This window comes from Gigantopelta aegis, chromosome 4 (genome assembly GCF_016097555.1).
Source record: "Gigantopelta aegis isolate Gae_Host chromosome 4, Gae_host_genome, whole genome shotgun sequence".
In the NCBI taxonomy this organism is placed as follows: domain Eukaryota; kingdom Metazoa; phylum Mollusca; class Gastropoda; order Neomphalida; family Peltospiridae; genus Gigantopelta; species Gigantopelta aegis.
Window position 1 is genome coordinate 104,057,505 of NC_054702.1, and position 19,550 is coordinate 104,077,054.

Below are 19,550 nucleotides of genomic sequence, written 5' to 3' on the forward strand. Positions count from 1 at the left end.
TAATACAACATACCCATGATTACCAAAAACATGTTTCCAATGACTTTGATGATCACAAGGGCATACAAAAGAAGAAGAAAATAAAGAAAAGAAAAATAGTAAGAAATATATTATTAGTATAAATATTAATAATATTTCTAAAAATAATTATAAAACTCTTTTTTCATTCTCTACTTTATGAACACAGATATAAAAGAAGGAAGGAAATGTTTTATTTAACGACGCACTCAACACATTTTATTTACAGTTATATGGCGTCTGAGAACAGAGATATAAATAACTAATAAATGAAAGAAAGGTTGATGACAGAACATGATGATACCACCATTTTGGCTTCATACACAATAAATATCAGATATCATACCATAATTGTACTCTAGATTCTCTTTTGTAAATGGTAAAAATTTTAAATTGCAATTTTGTTTTTAAACACTGTTGTTTTCATCAAATTATAATATCACTTTTACAATGAAAGTTTTCCAGCATTTTAAATATGAAAGTATCATGGAAGAGTTTATTATTATTTTAGAAATATGTAAAGTGACATCATTCAAATCAAAACAATGGCTTTTTAGCTAAACCTTCACCCCTATCAAAATATTATTGTTAGTTCCATACGGAGCATACAACAGTTGTTCTGGTTGTGTGTTGTTTCTGCAACATTAAATTCACTAGAATGGCCAATGATTACAGTAAAATGGTAAAAAAATTAATCATATTGCTATAAAAATCAAGTTTCCAATATGAGGTGAACCATTACATTCTAAAATTTAAATCTGAAAACTGCAGAATTACCAGAACTTTATTAACACAGGGTATACCCGGTATTCTAAAAATTCTTATATTTAAAAAATGTTTGACACTGATTTTTTGGGTACAAATTGAAAAACTATCTCATTGCAAAAGCAGCTTATTTAAAATACATCTAAACATAAGTATTGTGCTGGGCCCATATTTTCAAAACTGTCTTAGCGTTACAAAATCGTAAAACCATTATAAGCTATGATGTCAATATGGTGTGTGCTATAGGGTGTACACTACCAAATCAAATCCCATAAACGACAATAGTAACGTGTGGCTAAAACTTCTACCTGCAGCATATCAACTGATATAAATACATATACTAGCACCCCTCACCCTTAAAGTAAATCAGAAAACATAGGGGGTAAATCTGCTCATTTCAGACATAACGGGTAGCGTCTTTGATTATCCTAGTTCTGCACAAAATTTGAGTACTTTTTTTACAGGTACCCCATACAAGCTACAAGGCTACTTGACACAGTGGTACTAGATGAAAAAAAAATTGCATGCATTTTTTGCCCAGATAAAACTAATTTAGTTTTTTTACAATCAACACACTCACATTTATCACCAATCACAAGACTTATGGTGTTAAAGCCGCACACCCTAGTTCCATCCAGCAAAAATAAATTATAATTTGGTTAATCTACAAACCTGTAACACACTTAGATCACGGTTTTTATCAAATGGAGTGAAAAAGCAGGTTTTATATCGATAAATACCATGGGAATCCCCATGTCCCAATTGCTTGAAATAATTTTGAAAGTTTGTATTCTGATGTCACCGGTAGATGTCGCTCGAAGCACAACAATGCCTAACAATGCCTACATCACGACAAATTTCACAGACTTGGGGTGCGTTCTTTTCACCTCTCCTGGACATGTTCCAACTGTTCTGTCCTGGTTGTATCCCCTCTCCAGATATCGTAGGACTTAGCAAAATTATTGGTTTTAAGGGTTTGTAACATTTTGTATTGAGATACTTACTTGTCTGAACTTTATTGTTACTGAAAATGTTCATGAAGTGTGAAGAAAAATCTCACAAATGAACAAAAAATCGGATGTTGATTGCGCGAACCGTGCACGAGAAAACAAACCGAACCAAAATGATAACGGTCACGTGGTATACCAATGTCTGTGACATTGAAATGGAAATATCCCGTCTAAAAATATATTAGACCTTGTCTGCTCAACGGTTTTTTCTCAAACATGCGTCCGTTTTTCAGAAATACGAAAAATGCATTTTGTGGTATTACAAACACCAGGATTACCAAAAAACACTTCAGGTGAATGGAAATGTATATTCTAAATAATAAACGGTAAGTAAAGTGCAATTTTATTTGTGAAAAAATGGGTTTAATAGCGAAAAACAACGCCGTAATGGTTAACAACTAGCCGTAACTAGGGTGTGTCCCTTTAACTTTTCTATCAAAAGTTTGGTGCATCTTGAACTTTGACCCAGCCGGAAGTTATTTGGTTTTGTACTACCTATAGTGTCATCATAGCCTATGATGGTTTTACAAGTTTGTAGCGCTAAGATGGCTTCGAAAATGCTAGCCAGAATTGTAGCAGAAGCATTAGGCAACTCAACAGCTACGGTATGCAAATCTAATTCACATATGATACCTAAATGATAATGCCAGAATGTCCTTTCTAGTATAGTCAACTAACAGAAAGGTACTACAAAGCTGTAATAGAAAAAACAACCTATGAACACAGTGACTGAACCTAGATCTGGTAAGACATCTTTGTTTACTGGTCTCATCTTTGTTTTCTGGGCCCGGTAACATAAAGCAATCGTAACACTTAAGACGTACATCATACATAATGTGTGGTGTAAGTCTGACATACGTGTTACGAATGCTTTATAGATGACCAGTGCTATCTTGTTTATGCCACACAATACATGAATGACAATATATATAGGCTGAAAGATGGATTGATGTCATGGTACAAAAACAATATAATGCAGTAGATTTTACATAATAATTATACTAAAATGATAAGATTGGCTGCACTAGAAAATATTTCTGGGACTCTACCTTTGTAAATTCAATCCATGGAGCTTGCTAAAATTTGCTTCAAGAGTTGATTTTCTTGAAACCCATATCTACAAAAGGGTTCCGTCTCAAAAGGATTAGTCATTAATCTTGACTAGTTTATCACACACATTATGACATATATCAAAACACTAGTAACAAGACTGAAAGATTTGCATGGGTAAATCTGGATTTGCCAATATCAACACTAATACTAAATCTGATATTTCAGAAATACACAAACTCTTTTGAAAATACAAAACCAATGTTTGATGAAATAAAGCTAAGCATATACATGTAATTCAGTATATTTTTAATACACAGACTTTATAAATTGTTAAACATCACAAAGAATCACTGAGGTGGAAACTTACGGGAATGGACTCCTAAAACAATTATACAAAACCTGTACAGTCTGGAGAACTTGCTGAGACAAATCTAGAAATGAATTGACAAGAAACACAAGTACCTATTTGAAAGTAACTACCAGGTAGTAGGGTTTACAACTGACATGGGTGACATGACACCCCAGCACTTATTTTTTATTTACATCACAATGAGAGGAGAAACACACAGCTGCCACATTCGAACCCAGTAGCAGGACTTTTTATTTTATTGTTATGTGTATTTTCTGTGAATTAAGTTTTGTTTAGGAGAAGCACCAAAACTGAAATATTCAATTAATTTTATCATCATTCCCTAAGCAATAGATTTTGTAAACTACTTGAGCTGCAACTGGGACAAATGCCTACTTGAGGTTTCCATGACAACATCCAAAATGGTGGTAAAAAACGTTGTGAGTAAAATTAAATATATAAATTAAAGAATAAGGATAGTGTGATATCAATTAAATATTTTTGTATATACACTTAATAATTAACTTTTTTTTTTAACATATATATAATTTTAAAACAGTAACGTTCAACAATTAAAAAAAAAAAGTGTACTTCTAATACAAAAGACTTGACCTGATGAGGTTCTCTCTATCTACATATTGGTAAATATTATTTTGATTTATTTATCACACAGTTTCTTTCACGGAGCCATTTTCTTTCATCAAAACAGGTGACAATGTCAATTCATTTTTGGGCTTATTTACAACAGGGTTTTGAGAATAAATATAAACTGCTATACTAACAACAAAAATGGCCACAACAGTGTACACATCAATGGCAATGCCAAAAATAAACCAACACAGAACAGCAGTAAACATCAGTTCCAGAGCACTGGCAAACGTTTTTAAAATAGAATTCATGTTTCTCAAAAACAGACTCGTCGTAATGCCAATGGCAGCATTATTAAACATGATGGCAATGACAATTGGCTTGCCCAGTGATGTCACATTGTCTATGGTAAATGCACCGATAAGCTCTCCTCGAAACCCTAACACGATGACATTACAGAAAATGGAGTCGACGTACATGAATATATTCTGCATCATGATATGGACATCGCATCCTTTGTCTTTGAGAAGATACTCGTTGTACACGCCAGCGAAGCATGAAGCAAAAACCTGAACCATGATCAAACCGAGATGGATGTCGAAGAAAGATGAAATGGAAACTTCTTTGGTTTCAGCTCCTGGCTTGGTGGTGTGCTGCATGTGGCGGTTGATGTCCTTGATTATGCAGCCCACGGTCAGCATAAGCACTGACACCCACTGGACTGCACTCAGCTTCTTTTTAAAGAGAATCTGAAAACCCCCCCCCAAATAATTAAAATTGAAATATAATCAACATAATTATATACCACCAGTTATACTTTAATAATGAGAAATATTTATGAATTCTCTGTACTACAATTAAATAGAAAGTTTAGCTGGTAAAACTGGTTGAACTGTCTCACCGACAGAAGATACTGACTAATTCCAATATGAATACTGTCTGGAAAAATACATGTTCACACCCATGTTGGTAACCACTCACGGATCCAAGCTACATGTATGATTTACTTTGGTGATCAAGTACCGATGCAAGTAATGCTGCAAAATTAGAAATGAAAAGATCATTTGTTTGCCAACACCTGTAATACATTACTGAATGTATGTTTATGAGTATTCAGCTATTGGGTAGCAATACACCTGATGCATAACATATATATGCTGTTTGTTTAATATGAGAAAACACTTGTGTCTACCTGGAAAATAATCCCTGTGACAACAACTCTGATCTGCAGCAACAGGTAATAGGTTGTCGGATCAAATACAGCGAGGTTCACAAACTGAAGGTTGTTGTACAGACAGTACAGAAATGCAGGTACAAAGTAGAACAACATGACTGAAAAACAAATATATACCATTCAAATTTGGTGTAACACGCAAATCCATTCTGGGATCATGGTACTTGACAAATCTGGAAATTGCTCATTTTAAAAACATTCGGCAAATTTTATTTTAATGTGGTGAAATATGTGGAAAATAACTGGGGGTTTCTGCAATTTTATATGTTTAATAGATAATTTGGTGAAATTTACTGCTAGCCCTGCCACTGATTATCGTAATTGCAAAAAGTTGTCATGTAATACCACTGAATGTACAACAGGGCTAGTAATATTTAATGTTGCGCTAGTAAATAACTACTATCTCCATGCCCGATGGCTAGTGAAAAAAAAGTTGTCAAATGCATTTAAGTCCATTTTGTAAATATGAATATCCTGCCCACCCCACACCAATATCTAAGGGTTTTTAAGCTCTATATCCATCTTTAGGTGACATAACCTATTATTCCTATTAATAAAATTGTATTTACTTAAAGAAGGGCTAGTGAATTTTTAATCATGGCTAGTACATTTTTTAAATCACTGATCCCGTGGCTAGTGGATTGATAAAATTTAAAAAAAACTAGTCTGTAACTTCATATTTTATTTTGAACTGATTTTTGGTTCTTCAACAATAATGCTCAGTAAGACAAACTACCAATATAAAGTGATGTCATCAGATATGACGTTCCCTGATAACGTTATTTGTACTTTCATCGAGAAATGAACAAACTTGCATGATGCTAAATTATAATGAATGTAACAAAAATTTTATTATGATTAAGTAAACATTCTGCAGGGAACATTTTGTTCAGTACCGCATCACAATTTGCCACACAATTCTAAAACATTTAATTTCACGCTCCAGCCAGTGCACCACGACTGGTACATCAAAGGCTGTGGTCTGTGCTATCCTGTCTATGGGATGGTGCATATAAAAGAATGAATGAATGAATGTTTAACGACACCCCAGCACGAAATCATATAAAAGATCCCTTGCTGCTAATCAAAAAGATTAGCTCATGAAGGGCAACAGCGGGTTTCCTCCCTCAATATCTGTGTGGTCCGTAACCATATTTCCGATGCCATATAACCGTAAATAAAATGTGTTGAGTGTGTCGTTAAATAAAACATTTCCATCCTTCCTTCTAAAATGTTAAACAGTAGTTGTTACTCAATTTTCAACTGATCACCAACGGTCAATAATAAAACATGTTAAAACAAAATGTTCACTCTGCTATATTGTGTGTGAATTATTTACATGTATTCTCTTGTGAATAAAAACAATCTACTAAAATGTTTAATAAATCTCATAAAGCTTACACACACAAGTAGACTTAAGACTGTGAAATTGTGACATATCATTCAGTTATTCAAAAGTATAAGTGTTTACCTGTCTTATATTTGTTGATATCAGCCATCATTGTGGGAAAACTGTGACTGAAACAAAACATATTTATTTAAAATACAAATATAGTTTCATGTGATTAATGATAAAGTAAGCTCCTGCATTTAAGTATACATGTGTCTATCTTAGCTAATATGTGATAAGATTAGGAAAAGCCATTCATGATTTGAGAAAATGGGGAAATCTATGCTTCTCAAACTTAAACTTTGTCATGAAAGGAAGCATCATTTACATGAAAATGAGAAGTCATAAATGACCTGACCTGTTACTTGCGACTACCGGGCCCCTCAAATTCAAAGGCCACATGGATAAATTCCATTTTTAACAGAGTTATGGCCCTTGAATCAATTCCCATCAAAGCCATAACTTAATCTGTAACTCTACATAATAAGTTTCCAATACACAAAATGTCAACTCTATATTTTGAGGCATTGTCAGAATAAGTCTGGAAAAGTACATGTGGGACACACACACAGAAGGACGGAGAGGACAGCTATAGTGCCCTCAGGATTGCACTGGTAGAGGACTAATAATACTGACAAGCAACATGTTAACACTCACTCCTTCAAATAGAGAATCATGGCGGTGAGCAGTTTGATGCATTCTGTGAGCAACACAACGGTCACTGTGCTGTATTTATACTGATTTGTCGAAGTTTTGGATGCTGTTACCAAAATACCTGAAAGGAGAAGATGCAATAAAATTAGGTCAAATAATACTGATAAAATTATGACATTATAACAGGGAAATGGGGTTGGGTACTGACGAGCACTGTGTCATTTTAAAGGGGGCAGTGACCATAGTGTTACAAAACATTACATGGCAGAGTGCAATATTGCAAGTGAAATTCTATGTTGATTAAAATGTATAAAACACTTGTCTTTTGGAGAGTAGATTATTTTGTCACACCTGGCTGTCATTATGACATGCATTTTAGTTTATAGTACCAGTCAGATGACACATGTATTGATGATCAAAACTATAAGCATAAAATTCAGTGTCCGATAACCAAAGTCACCCGAGGTATTCTGAATGGGATATCAACTTCTGACTTTTGGCTAATTTAATGATTGTGGTTTATGAAACATTCATTAACATATCAGTCGGAAAACCATGTGACACATCAAAATGTTCCGATTGTAAATGAACTTTCAAAAGACTTTAAAACTATATTAAAATAAATATAAATAATAATATTTTGAAAAATAATAAATTTAATATTTTTATTTCTTGACTTTGTGATCCTAATGTTTTATTAATGCTTTCCTTTTAAATAAAGTGTTTTATAAGGTACACAATGGAAAACGTGTAGCAGTTGAGATATATACTAAAGTTATAATATTCACTCCTTGATTTAAACTGATCTCTTGCAGTCACCATTGATGTTTTTAATTCTGTGAAATCGAGGTTGGTGTTTAAAATTCTTTCATTCATGTATATTCATATTAATACTTGATATATTACCTGACAAATAACAACCCTGAGAAGACAAAAAATAAATAAAAGAACAATCGGGTCGCCAAATGCGACTAAAGTCCTGTTTGGGCGACTTAAATATTAAAAATTAATGGCATTAGTAGCCCAAATAATATTATTTGACCGATCTTCTTTCTATAATATATGAGCCACTATTAATAATTGTATGACATATACTGTAGATCCTGAAATTAATGCGATCATTAAATTAATGCGAAAAATGTGAGATGGTGTTATTCACATTAATAACATCACGCATTTATGTCTATGTTTTTGTCTATGTGCCCCATGTTATTAAAACAAAACAAAGATTAAAATTTTAATATATTTATAACACACAACTGGAAAACAATTCATTAAAGACAAGACAGACTAATTGTCCAATAGTTCAGCAAGCTACCAGCCATGTGTGACAATTTCAGGGTATTTGGCCACCCTATCAATAGCCGATACGATCCATCGCGCGTGAATGTGTTTTAGCACGCTAATCCTGAGGTCAACAGTTTCTTTGTTTTTGCTGTTCAAGTTTGATGCAACTTTGTCGGCATACCACTGGGTGAATTGTTCTTTCATTATGATTTTGAAATCACCATTCGTAGATAAAGATACAGTTATAATAGTACATACATGTTTAACCAGATTTAGCTAAATATACACATTACATAAATGATTGCTCAACACATTTGCTTTGAGTTGATCTCACCAAAAACACAAGGGACTAAACAGAGTAATTGATGTCTACACAGACATGTTAGTGAGTTGATCTCATTGAAGAGACCTTTAACTCGGATTTAACTGTGGGAAGCGCAAATAAAAGATCCCTTGCTGCCTGTCGTAAAAAGAGTAGCCTATGTGGCAACAGCGGGTTTCCTCTAAAAACAGTGTCAGAATGACCATATGTTTGACGTCCAATAGCCGATGATAAGATAAAAAATCAATGTGCTCTAGCGGCGTTGTTAAATAAAACAAACTTTATTTATTTTCCTTTTTTAAATTAGTTTCTCTTTGTCTCTGTTCGGTTAATATTTTCATAATTGTGTGTTTCTTCTATAAAACTAAATGAACTCTACAAATACACTCAGTGTAATCACTTCTGATTAAACTATTTACATCACCGACATTTATTCAGCAACTAATTAACAACACATACACACATTATACCACATTCAACATGTCTAAGCACTACAAACGTCCAGCCCCCCATTGTGAGCAGTCCATCTCAGATTATTACCACAATTATTACACATTGTGATGTGTAAACAATTAATTCTATCTACCTCTGCCAGAGTTGTTATTTCTTTGTAAGCCAAAACATCCAGCCAGAGATAGTTTACATAAATCACCATTTCTGGATGTAAACACTTAGAGCTAGCACGTGTTATTAGCGTGTCGTGCATTATGGCACCTAGGATTCAATCTTCTCAGATAGAAAGAAAGAAAGAAGTGTTTTATTTAACGACGCACTCAACACATTTTATTTACGGTTATATGGCGTCACACATATGGTTAAGGACCACACAGATTTTTTTAGAGGAAACCCGCTGTTGCCACATAGGCTACTCTTTTATGACAGGCAGCAAGGGATCTTTTATTTGCGCTTCCCACAGGCAGGATAGCACAAACCATGGCCTTTGGGATCACTGGTCGGTGCAAGTGGTTTACACCTACCCATTGAGCCTTGCGGAGCACTCACTCAGGGTTTGGAGTCGGTATCTGGATTAAAAATTCCATGCCTCGACTGGGATCCGAACCCAGTACCTACCAGCCTGTAGACCGATGGCCTGCCACGACGCCACCGAGGCCGGTTCTTCTCAGATAGTTTACAGCCCACGACAATCCAGTGTTGTAAGCTAAGGTGTTATGCCTGTCACCTATGGGTGATACTATAAAATTCTAGAGGTAGTACTAAACCAAATAACTTCTGGCTGGGTCAAAGCTCGAGGTGCACCCAACTTTTAATAGAGAAGTGAACACCACAAGTCCTGTGATTGGTTATAAATGTGAGTGTGTTGGTTGTAAAAAAAATTAGTTTCATCTGGGCTAAAAATGTATGCAATTTTATTTCATCTAGTACCACTGTGTCAAGTAGCCTTGTGCTTGGAACATGTATGGGGTACCTGTAAAAAAAAGTTCTCAAATTTTGTGCGGAACTAGGGTAGTCATAGACGCTACCCGTTATCTCAGAAATGAGCAGCTTGACACCCACTTTTTTGTGATTCACTTTAAGGGTGAGGGGTGGTAGTATTTATATCCATGGCGTTTATGTCGATTGATACGTTACAGGTAGGAGTTTTAGCCACATATGTTACTATTGTCGTCTATGGGATTTGATTTGGTAGTATACACCCTAGAGAGACAGAACAAGGTATTGTTGAAAACATAGGTTTGGCCTTTTGTGAAAATGGACATAAAAGATACTTGGTTTGGGATCTGATGTATAAAAGCATAAATAAATGATTGATTTGAATGTGACATGATGAATAGATAGTACACATTCCCTTGGTGATGACAAGGTGATTAACTCGTTTTTTTATAATTCATCATATAATGGGTTTTGGCACTAATCCCTCGATACACACACACACACAAACATCCAAAAGGCTGCAGTTACATGAACAGGTAATTAATTAAACATATACTTAAATATTGTTGTGTTATGGAGAAGCTTTAGATCTAATGCTTTAAAACAATACAGAGCTAAATTTCTTAATACCTGACCATTATTGTTGTTATACAAATCAATGAATTTGAACATACTAGAGTATTTTCTAAAATATTGTGGAATATACCTTTTTGTATGTTATTATATAATGGCCAGACAAGTACAAAATGATATCCATCCTCTATATCATTACATATATGACACGTTCTGTCTTCTAATGCAATAGGGTTAGGCTTGTTCCAATAGTATAGTTCGTTAGATCATTTTTATTTTCCCCGTTGTGAGTGCCTGCTGGCGTAATAAAGGCTTTTAAAACGCTGCTTGATTCTTATTACAGAGCGGCCGAGAAATAATATGTATATTTTGTATAGAAATTACTGTAGTAGAAACTTCACCCTGTGTCTGCAAGCTGTTATAAAGAATTTGACGGTTTGTGGCCTATATGGTGTGGTAGGGATACCCAACTTAGTAGGGAACATAAAGGCTTTTAAAATGCTACTTGATTCTTATCAGACAGCGGCCGAGAAACATGTGTATTTTGTATAGGAATTGCGATATTTAAAATTCCACGCTATGTCTGCTAGCCGTTATAAATATTTAGACGGGGTGTGGCCTAAATTGGTATGTAGAAGGGATACCCATCTTGCAATAGAACATACAGGCTTTTAAAACAATACTTGATTCTTATTACAAAGTGGCCAAGAAATATGTGTATTTTGTATAGAAATTGCGATATTCGAAATTTCACCCTGTGTCTTCTAGCCGTTATAAAGAATTTGACGGGGTGTGGCCTACATGGGTACGTAGTAGGGATACCCATTTTAGTACAGAGCATACAGGCTTATAAAACACTACTTGATTCTTATTACAGAGCAGCCAAGAAATATGTGTATTTGGTATAGAAATTGCGATATTCGAAATTTTACCCTGTGTCTTCTAGCCGTTATAAAGAATTTGACGGGGTGTGGCCTATATGGGTATGTATTAGTGATACCCATCTTAGTACAGAACATACAGGCTTTTAAAACGCTACTTGTTTCTTATTATTAGACTGACCGAGAAATACGTAGTTTTTTTGGTTTTTTATAAATATTAATTTCATCCATCTGCTATCGTTTTGATAATGTGTATTGGGTTTTGGTCTATACGAAACTTGTTGGACTCCCCATATTACTGTAATACAGAATGTGATACTTCAGATATTAAAAAAGTGGTTAATAAAACTTTTAAGTTTTATTTATACGGATATTCTCGGAACCGAACATACGGGTACTTCGACCCCTGGCCGCCATTGTTTATCACGTGACGCGGTGAAGCTTCTCCTTAGTTACGTATGGTTTGATAGTGAAATGAGGCAACTTTGGTCGATCATTTACAACAGTTAACGGTCACGATGCCTAACACATGTTGTGCAGTCGGCTGCATAAACCATAACATGATGTGAAAAAAATATCGTTTTACAAATTTCCAAAAGAAGAGACTAGGCGCCGCTTGTGGGTAGGGTCATTAAAACGACAAACCTGATGGAATTCCATGGCTTCCCTCACAGAATGTGACTACGTTGACTTTAATGTTGTTGCTTGTTGACACCAGCAGAGATTAATTTAGCAAACAAAATGGTTAAAGCATGTGCAGTGATAAAAATCCCACATTATACTGTAAATAAAATACACAATTCCATCGTCTTCCATGAAAACCCCCCCAACAAAACGATTCATCCAGTTCTTGAATAAACTTTTATAAAGAGTATATTCCTTTATCATTAAATTTGTGTGGTCTTTATTTTTCATTTAATCTTAGTTGCTTGGATATTATCTATACTTGTATTTATTTTGCCATACCACAGCTACTACAGATTATTATTTTTTTTTTTAATTTTAAAAAAGTTTATACCGCTAAATTACACACATATAATAATTATAATAAATAATTATAATATAGGCCTAAATTCTTGTTTAAACTTTTTTTTTCTTTTTTTTTGCAAATGTGTCTGTAGCAGGCCTGCAGTAAGAAAATATAAGTCGTTTCCCCCCCCCCCCCCCCCCCCCCCTCTCTCCGTGTGTTTAGTATTTGGGTCATTCCACAGAAAAGGTAAAAAATTATGGATGATTTTGTCCCCATCTATTTATTCAGTAACAAATTACTTCACTTTTATCTTTTACATGAAAATAAATATTGTGGATCATGCTTTAGCAAGAACGTAAACATTCATAATTTCAATAATAATTATTTCACCGAAACTGACAGTCAAAAACCAAATTTTGTCAAATTTGTCCACTAAGTTACTGTCCCAAACAGTAAGTCTATACATACAGTCTGTTGTATGAACCAAATAAACAGGTAATATTATTTTTCATTCAAAACCATTTTATTTTGGATTGTTTCCAGTGTTGAAATCAATTATATAAATGACACAGTTGTTGAAACTATAGAAATTATTTAGGATTTACTTTGTGTCCCCATTTATGTCCACAATGTTATTATTTTATTTTAGACAAGTATAGTCAATGAGAGATACATATGGAATGTTTTTAAATACTCCCCAGATGGCATTGCAATCCCTGTTAGTAATGAGAAGCATGGTTTTGATCAGATGTGACACATTTCTAATTTATTTTCAATTTTGGAAATGCGAGTCAGTTGTTCCTTTATTATATGTCTGCAAGGTTACCAATGTAGTAATCCACCAATATACTGAATGAGTTTGACCATTATACCACAAAGTAGGTTAAGTATACCAAACCCTAAAACAAAAGCCTGAGTGGTAATATGTCAGACAAGCAAGGTCATAGGATGAGACATTTAAGAAAATGTCTACTATGTTACTGTCTGCTAAGTTACCTCCAACAAAGTAACTTAGTAGACCAGTGTTGGTAACCTAGTAGACAAACAGGTAGAAATGCCATCATTACATGGAGTTATTGCTAAAATGTTAATATTAATACGTCTCCTACATGTTTATACTGAATAATAGTTTACCTATTTAAAGTGTAGTCCTAGAATATTAGCTTTACTGTAAATTTGTGACACTTTAGTAACATAGCGGACAATGGAGTAACTTAGTGGCCACACTGTCAGTATATCAGTTACCAGTATAAAACACATCACATTGATTTATACTAATAGTTAATGATGGACACATACTTGTTTTCAGTTATTTTAATAAATACAGGTAGATTTTATTTAACTACTACTAGTGTACCAGTTAATTACTATATACCCTGTTTATAACATTTGCAGAGTGCCAGTAAAATTAGGATGAACTTTTTTATGTGGAACTAGGATAGTCGGAAGTCAGAGATGTGTCCCGATATATAAAACATTTTAAGGGTCAGGTGTTATGGTGTGCACTATTAATATTTCGATTTTGTGGTAATATTTTGATTAAAATAAATTAATGGTTATACATATAGCTGCTGTATGCACTATTGAGTTTATTACTAATGGCATCTTTTCAGTTTGATTTAGTGATATATATCCTAATGAATGTGTTCTCTACCTGGCACATGAAAGTGTCACCGAAGTAAATAATAATAAATAAAAAATTAACAAACCAAAAATACCCCCCCTCCCACTGAATTCTGACCAGGGGGATGCCAGTTATGTTTGTTCAATAGCTGGCCTGTGCAAATGCAAATACATTCTTTCTGCAGAGTTCTTATATTCTAACTTCTGTAGAGTCACGTATATTATCTCCTGTAAACCCCATCTTGTCACTGTATTATATTATGCATTGCATGAACCTCATATGCCGTTGTGTAACAGCCTGTGTCGTAATAAAGTTTCTGTTTATGTTAATTATGAAATATTGGCTAACACTACTCTTACTCAAACTACAGCACAAATAGCTCAAACAACACTGAAGTGACTGTTGTTGTATCGTCTTGTATATATAATCCCATGGGTCGCTGTTGATGTGTACACTCCTTATTCTTGTACCTCAAACTACTACAAATGAAAGATATTCGTGCATCTTTGCATTAAATGTATCTGGCTGTATTTTGTTTTTACGATTCAGTGTTAAACAAGGCATTATAAGGTTGTACAATGAGACAGCTATACAGGTGGGGTGCATTCTGCCTCAACAATAAGGACATTTATGGGTATATTTATGAAAACTGTTTTGTCTCCTTCCCAAACCAACCGCTAATGGTAGTAAGCATAAACAAATTGACACAAGTTATGAGACCAGATCTTATAAATGATATAAGCATGTACACATGCATGCATTTAACATATACAGTTTCAAAAGTGTTGAAAAATAAAAACAGAAATAATATATGATTTTGTCAGCTAAGTAAATTTAAAAAAAAGATGTGTATTGGCTTGTAGTTCAATTTTGTATTTGTTATATTGATCCATCGGGGTTTCTGCCAGAGGGTAAAACGGGTATGGCGCCATACCCACATTTTTAGGTAGCTTTTTGTTTTAATTAACTTTTGACAAAATTAATTATTCTTATCAGCACTGTAAGACTGTTTTAACCCTAGCCCAAAACTTAACCCATTTTCTTTCTGGAGGAGGCCCTCATACTGTGGTTGCATTCAATTCCAAAGCGCCATACCCATACATTTCTTTCTGGCAGAAACACTGTCCATGGAACATTTTGGTTGATTCCAAATATTATGATATTCATGCCGAGGTGTCTTTAATCATTCATTTACTCATTTGAATTAAATGTGTAACAGTTAAGATTTTAAATGTTATTTATTGTCAGTTCCGATTGAATCATTTACACCTGATGATGACCTCACATCAGTAAAATAATTATTTGTCTGTATTTAGACATATGACCTTGTTAATCATTCTTATTACTGTATCAGCCTGTTCTGATCATTAAATATAGATAATCAGAGTTTTTACTGTAAGTCCGTTAGTTCATTAGATGGTTATTATAAGTAACTTAGTGGAAGTTAAACCTGGTCTACTATGTTACCGCATGTCCACTAGGTTACTTTCATCAACAAATATTTTTCAAATTATAAATGATAGTTTGTAAGAAAATATATGATAAGAGTAAACATTTAGGTGATTACATAAAATATAACCGTATCTTGTAACAAAGTGACGTTAATTCATAGAAAAGGACAGCTTGCCTAAATTGTAGTACCATATAAAATGTCCCGTTTATGTTTAGTGCAATGTTTGATATTGCTGTTGTCCATAACTTAGTGGACACTATTTCTTACCTGTGACAGTTTTAAAAAACACACATACAAACTGAAATGGCTATTAGCGTGCCAAACCATCATTTCATGTGTAGAAATATATATTGAATACAGTACTGCAAATACAAAATATATTCAAGTTGTTTCATTTTTAAGAAAAACAAAATCTGAATTTTTTCCCTTTTCTGTGGAATGACCCATTTACTTTGGTGCAGAGGGTAAATAATGTGTGTGTGCCTTTGTTTCAGTATGTATATATATATATATATATATATATATATATATATGCCAAATTTCTAGGGAAATCACTAATGTGTGTGTGTGTGTGTGTGTGTATATATATATATATATATATATATATATATATATATATATATATATATATATATATATATATATATATATATATGTGTGTGTGTATATATATATCTATATATGTATATGTATACATATACAATATATATATATATATATATATATATATATATATATATATATATACACACATACATACATATATACATACATATATATACACACACATTAGTGATTTCCCTAGAAATTTGTCAAGGCATTGTAGACCAAACACTTTTGGGGCATTTTCACCATTTTTGGGGCACTTTTTTTCATTAAAAATACACAAAAATTAATTGAAATAAACATTAATGTAATTTATGTGCTTGCTTTAATAAATGAATGGCAAAAGATGTAAAAGGCATATTTTATTAATTAATATTACCTTTTTGGGTGTTTTATAAAGGCAATTTTAGAATTAATTAGTGAAAAAGGCTGATTTAATCTCAGGGCAGCATGGTGCTGATTAAGGCAAGATGGTGCTAGACTATTGAGGCATGGTGCTGCACCGTGCTAAAACAAGCTAGGAAAAACACTACACATACATATACATAAATCTAAAAATACATTAAAATCTATTCTATTGTGGATCAATGTAATTTGGTGGTTGTGGTACATTTGTAAATTTTACTTCTTAAAGTTAGAGGACTTACCTTTTTACATATACATGTAGTTTCATGGTATTCTACAGTTCAGTGTGTGTGTGTGTGTGTGTGTGTGTGTGTGTGTGTGTGTGTGTGTGTAATCTGCTTTAGAAATTACCTGCAATAAAATGAATGGTCAACTGCCATATCTGATATTTGTTTTCCATTTTGAAAACACTGTTTGACATGGAGAATATAGCATTTAACTATCTCATTCATATATTTTCCTTGAATATGCTACATAAGTGCATCTACATGAGGTAATTTAACCCGGGTTAAAAGCAACTTAGGTTAAATATGTGTAGTCTAGTATAAGGCATACCGATATAGATCAGTTTATTAACAACCATGATATTTGCCTCCTTTCTCCAGCTGTATACTATTAAAAATTAGTTCTGTAGATATTACTTAAATTGAACTGCAATAACAATTCCAATACAGCACAAGACTGAACAAGAAAATATCTGCAATATCCATTGTGACTAGATATAAAACAACACCAATATTATACATATATATATTAACCATTATTTACTCACGTAAGTTTTTGTGTTTTATTACTAAATATACCAGGTTAAACCCTATTATTAAAACATTTGCATGTTTGTTCGACGAGGTAACACTTATGTTTTATTAGGTTGTAGACCTCAACATGAAAATAACAGGGAACTGATTATTTGCTCCCTAATGTAGTTTATGGGGGGGCAATTTAAAATATTACCATATTGATACTACATGTATATAAATTCACATGCCAAAGGAAACTATATATTATTCTCCTTGAAACTAATCTCAGGTGTGATGGGTAAGTAGAGAGAGATATTGCTCCCCCTAGATGTCTAGGTCTGATGATGGCTATATTTTATTGCTATTTTTTGTTGCCTGCATTCAAGCGGTAAGGAAGGGCAACATCATGTGGAAATTTTGCAATCTGTAAAAACAAAAGCATTTCATTATTTTAAGAAACTGTATTTTGTTTTAAGAATAAAAGAATGTATTCAGTGGAACATTATACTGTTGCCAATACATCTATATAATAAGATATGACAATAATACTATTGTAATTTTGAACTTGTAAAGTAACAACTTTGCCATTGTTTAATTATTATATATTATTTGGAAATAAAATAATTATTAAATCATAAAAATAATTAACTTAATCATGCATACAAATTTTATTATAAATACAAATTATATATTTTGTAGCCACATCATAATTATTATATTAATAATTATCTTATCATTTCAAAATTGTTAAAATTTATAATTAACATTACCTGAAAATTGCATCAACAAAAATTATATTCTGCCCAACCTGCCCTGTCCCCTTGACATTCAAAGTACACGGAAACACATCGGTACTAAATATAGATTATACTAATTCAGATTCCCGTTGTTCGTTTCTCTTATATGGCAACCCAAGCTGTTATAATACACATAAGACGTATTGCAACTATGTGTTACTGTTAGCTACAGAAAATAAATGACAATATGTAAGGCATGTAAAAAGTTAATATGATAACTTTATTCTATGTAAACCAGTAATCACTATGGCTTTGCTTCACCCCCAAAGACCCGGATGATCGGTAACTAGGCCGTGTGACGTCACGCCGGTTCCGAGAATTAGTAATAATAAAACTATGAAAATTAGTCTTGTTTGTTATTTTGTTTTTGTGGGGTTTTTTTTATATAAACATACTCTTTAAAAATCTAAAATGCTTAAGTTATAGTGAATACTAATAATTAGCATAACAGTTTGTTTAAAAAAGTGTGGAAAATACAGGTAACAATCTAAAGGCGTATGAGTCCGGTGTTTAGAACGTCGCCATGCGTGTCTGCTGAAATTGGCTGCTAGGAATTGGCTGCTAGAATCCGCTCGGTTCTGAAGTCTGAAGGAGATTTTGAGGGAGGGACGAACCGACTTCCTAAAAGAACATACTATTACTTGGTATTAATAACCGATTACAAGGCATTCCTGTAGATGACACTTACCTTGATTGATAAAAAGTCCCATATACGATAAGAAAATCACAACACTGAGTTTTGTGGGGAATAAGTCTGCGGAAAAGATCCCCATGGTAATGAGTAACTAGTTTCGATCCCTGTTATCTTAGAGTTATCTGACCCTTATCGTGTAAATTCCATCATAGCACCCAAGCACTTCACGTTCACTCGCCAAAAAGATTTTATGTTAATTTTTTATATTTTGGTGAATATGAATCCAATCTAACTCACCTTTTTTATAAGTAGATATCATTAGTTATAAGCAAGTGCTTACCATCCTGAACATACTACAACTTCCACAATTGCCAATGTAGACACCCAATAACTTGATAGAAATAGTGTAAAGCAATATTTTTAGTGCTATACTTGTACTCTGCAAGTTAAAGGCACTGTCTCAAAGTTGCATAATGGAACCTTCTCACCAAAATGATTAACCTTTGCTTTGTAATGTAAACATTAAACTTTCAAATATACTGAGTATGCATATAAATAAAATGAAGAAAAAAAAGAAGAGAAAAGAATAGTTAAATAATAATTAAAATTAAATAACCAAAAATTTAATTTCATAGTATTATTTTGTATTTTACTTAAGAATCTCTGAATATCCTATCCTTAAATCATAAAATTAAGTAAAACATTATTAGACAGGAATCAAGTCATAGAAAATGCAACTGTTTACACAGCATGCAAGTATTTTATAATTTTGATATTCCTGAGTTATTTATACAACAGAGGACCA

The 19,550-nt window shown here is 33.2% G+C and overlaps 1 protein-coding gene across 1 annotated transcript; it reads right to left on the reverse strand.

The window, feature by feature from the left end:
- Positions 1-3,679: 3,679 nt before the first annotated feature.
- On the reverse strand, positions 3,680-18,919 carry LOC121371648 (UDP-galactose transporter senju-like). The gene is made up of 5 exons (XM_041497689.1): positions 18,800-18,919; positions 7,065-7,182; positions 6,489-6,535; positions 4,976-5,115; positions 3,680-4,532 (listed from the first exon to the last, which is right to left on the reverse strand). The coding sequence occupies exons 1-5, from the start codon at positions 18,882-18,884 to the stop codon at positions 3,861-3,863; spliced, it is 1,062 nt and encodes a 353-aa protein (XP_041353623.1). The 5' UTR covers positions 18,885-18,919; the 3' UTR covers positions 3,680-3,860.
- Between the last annotated feature and the right edge of the window lie 631 nt (positions 18,920-19,550).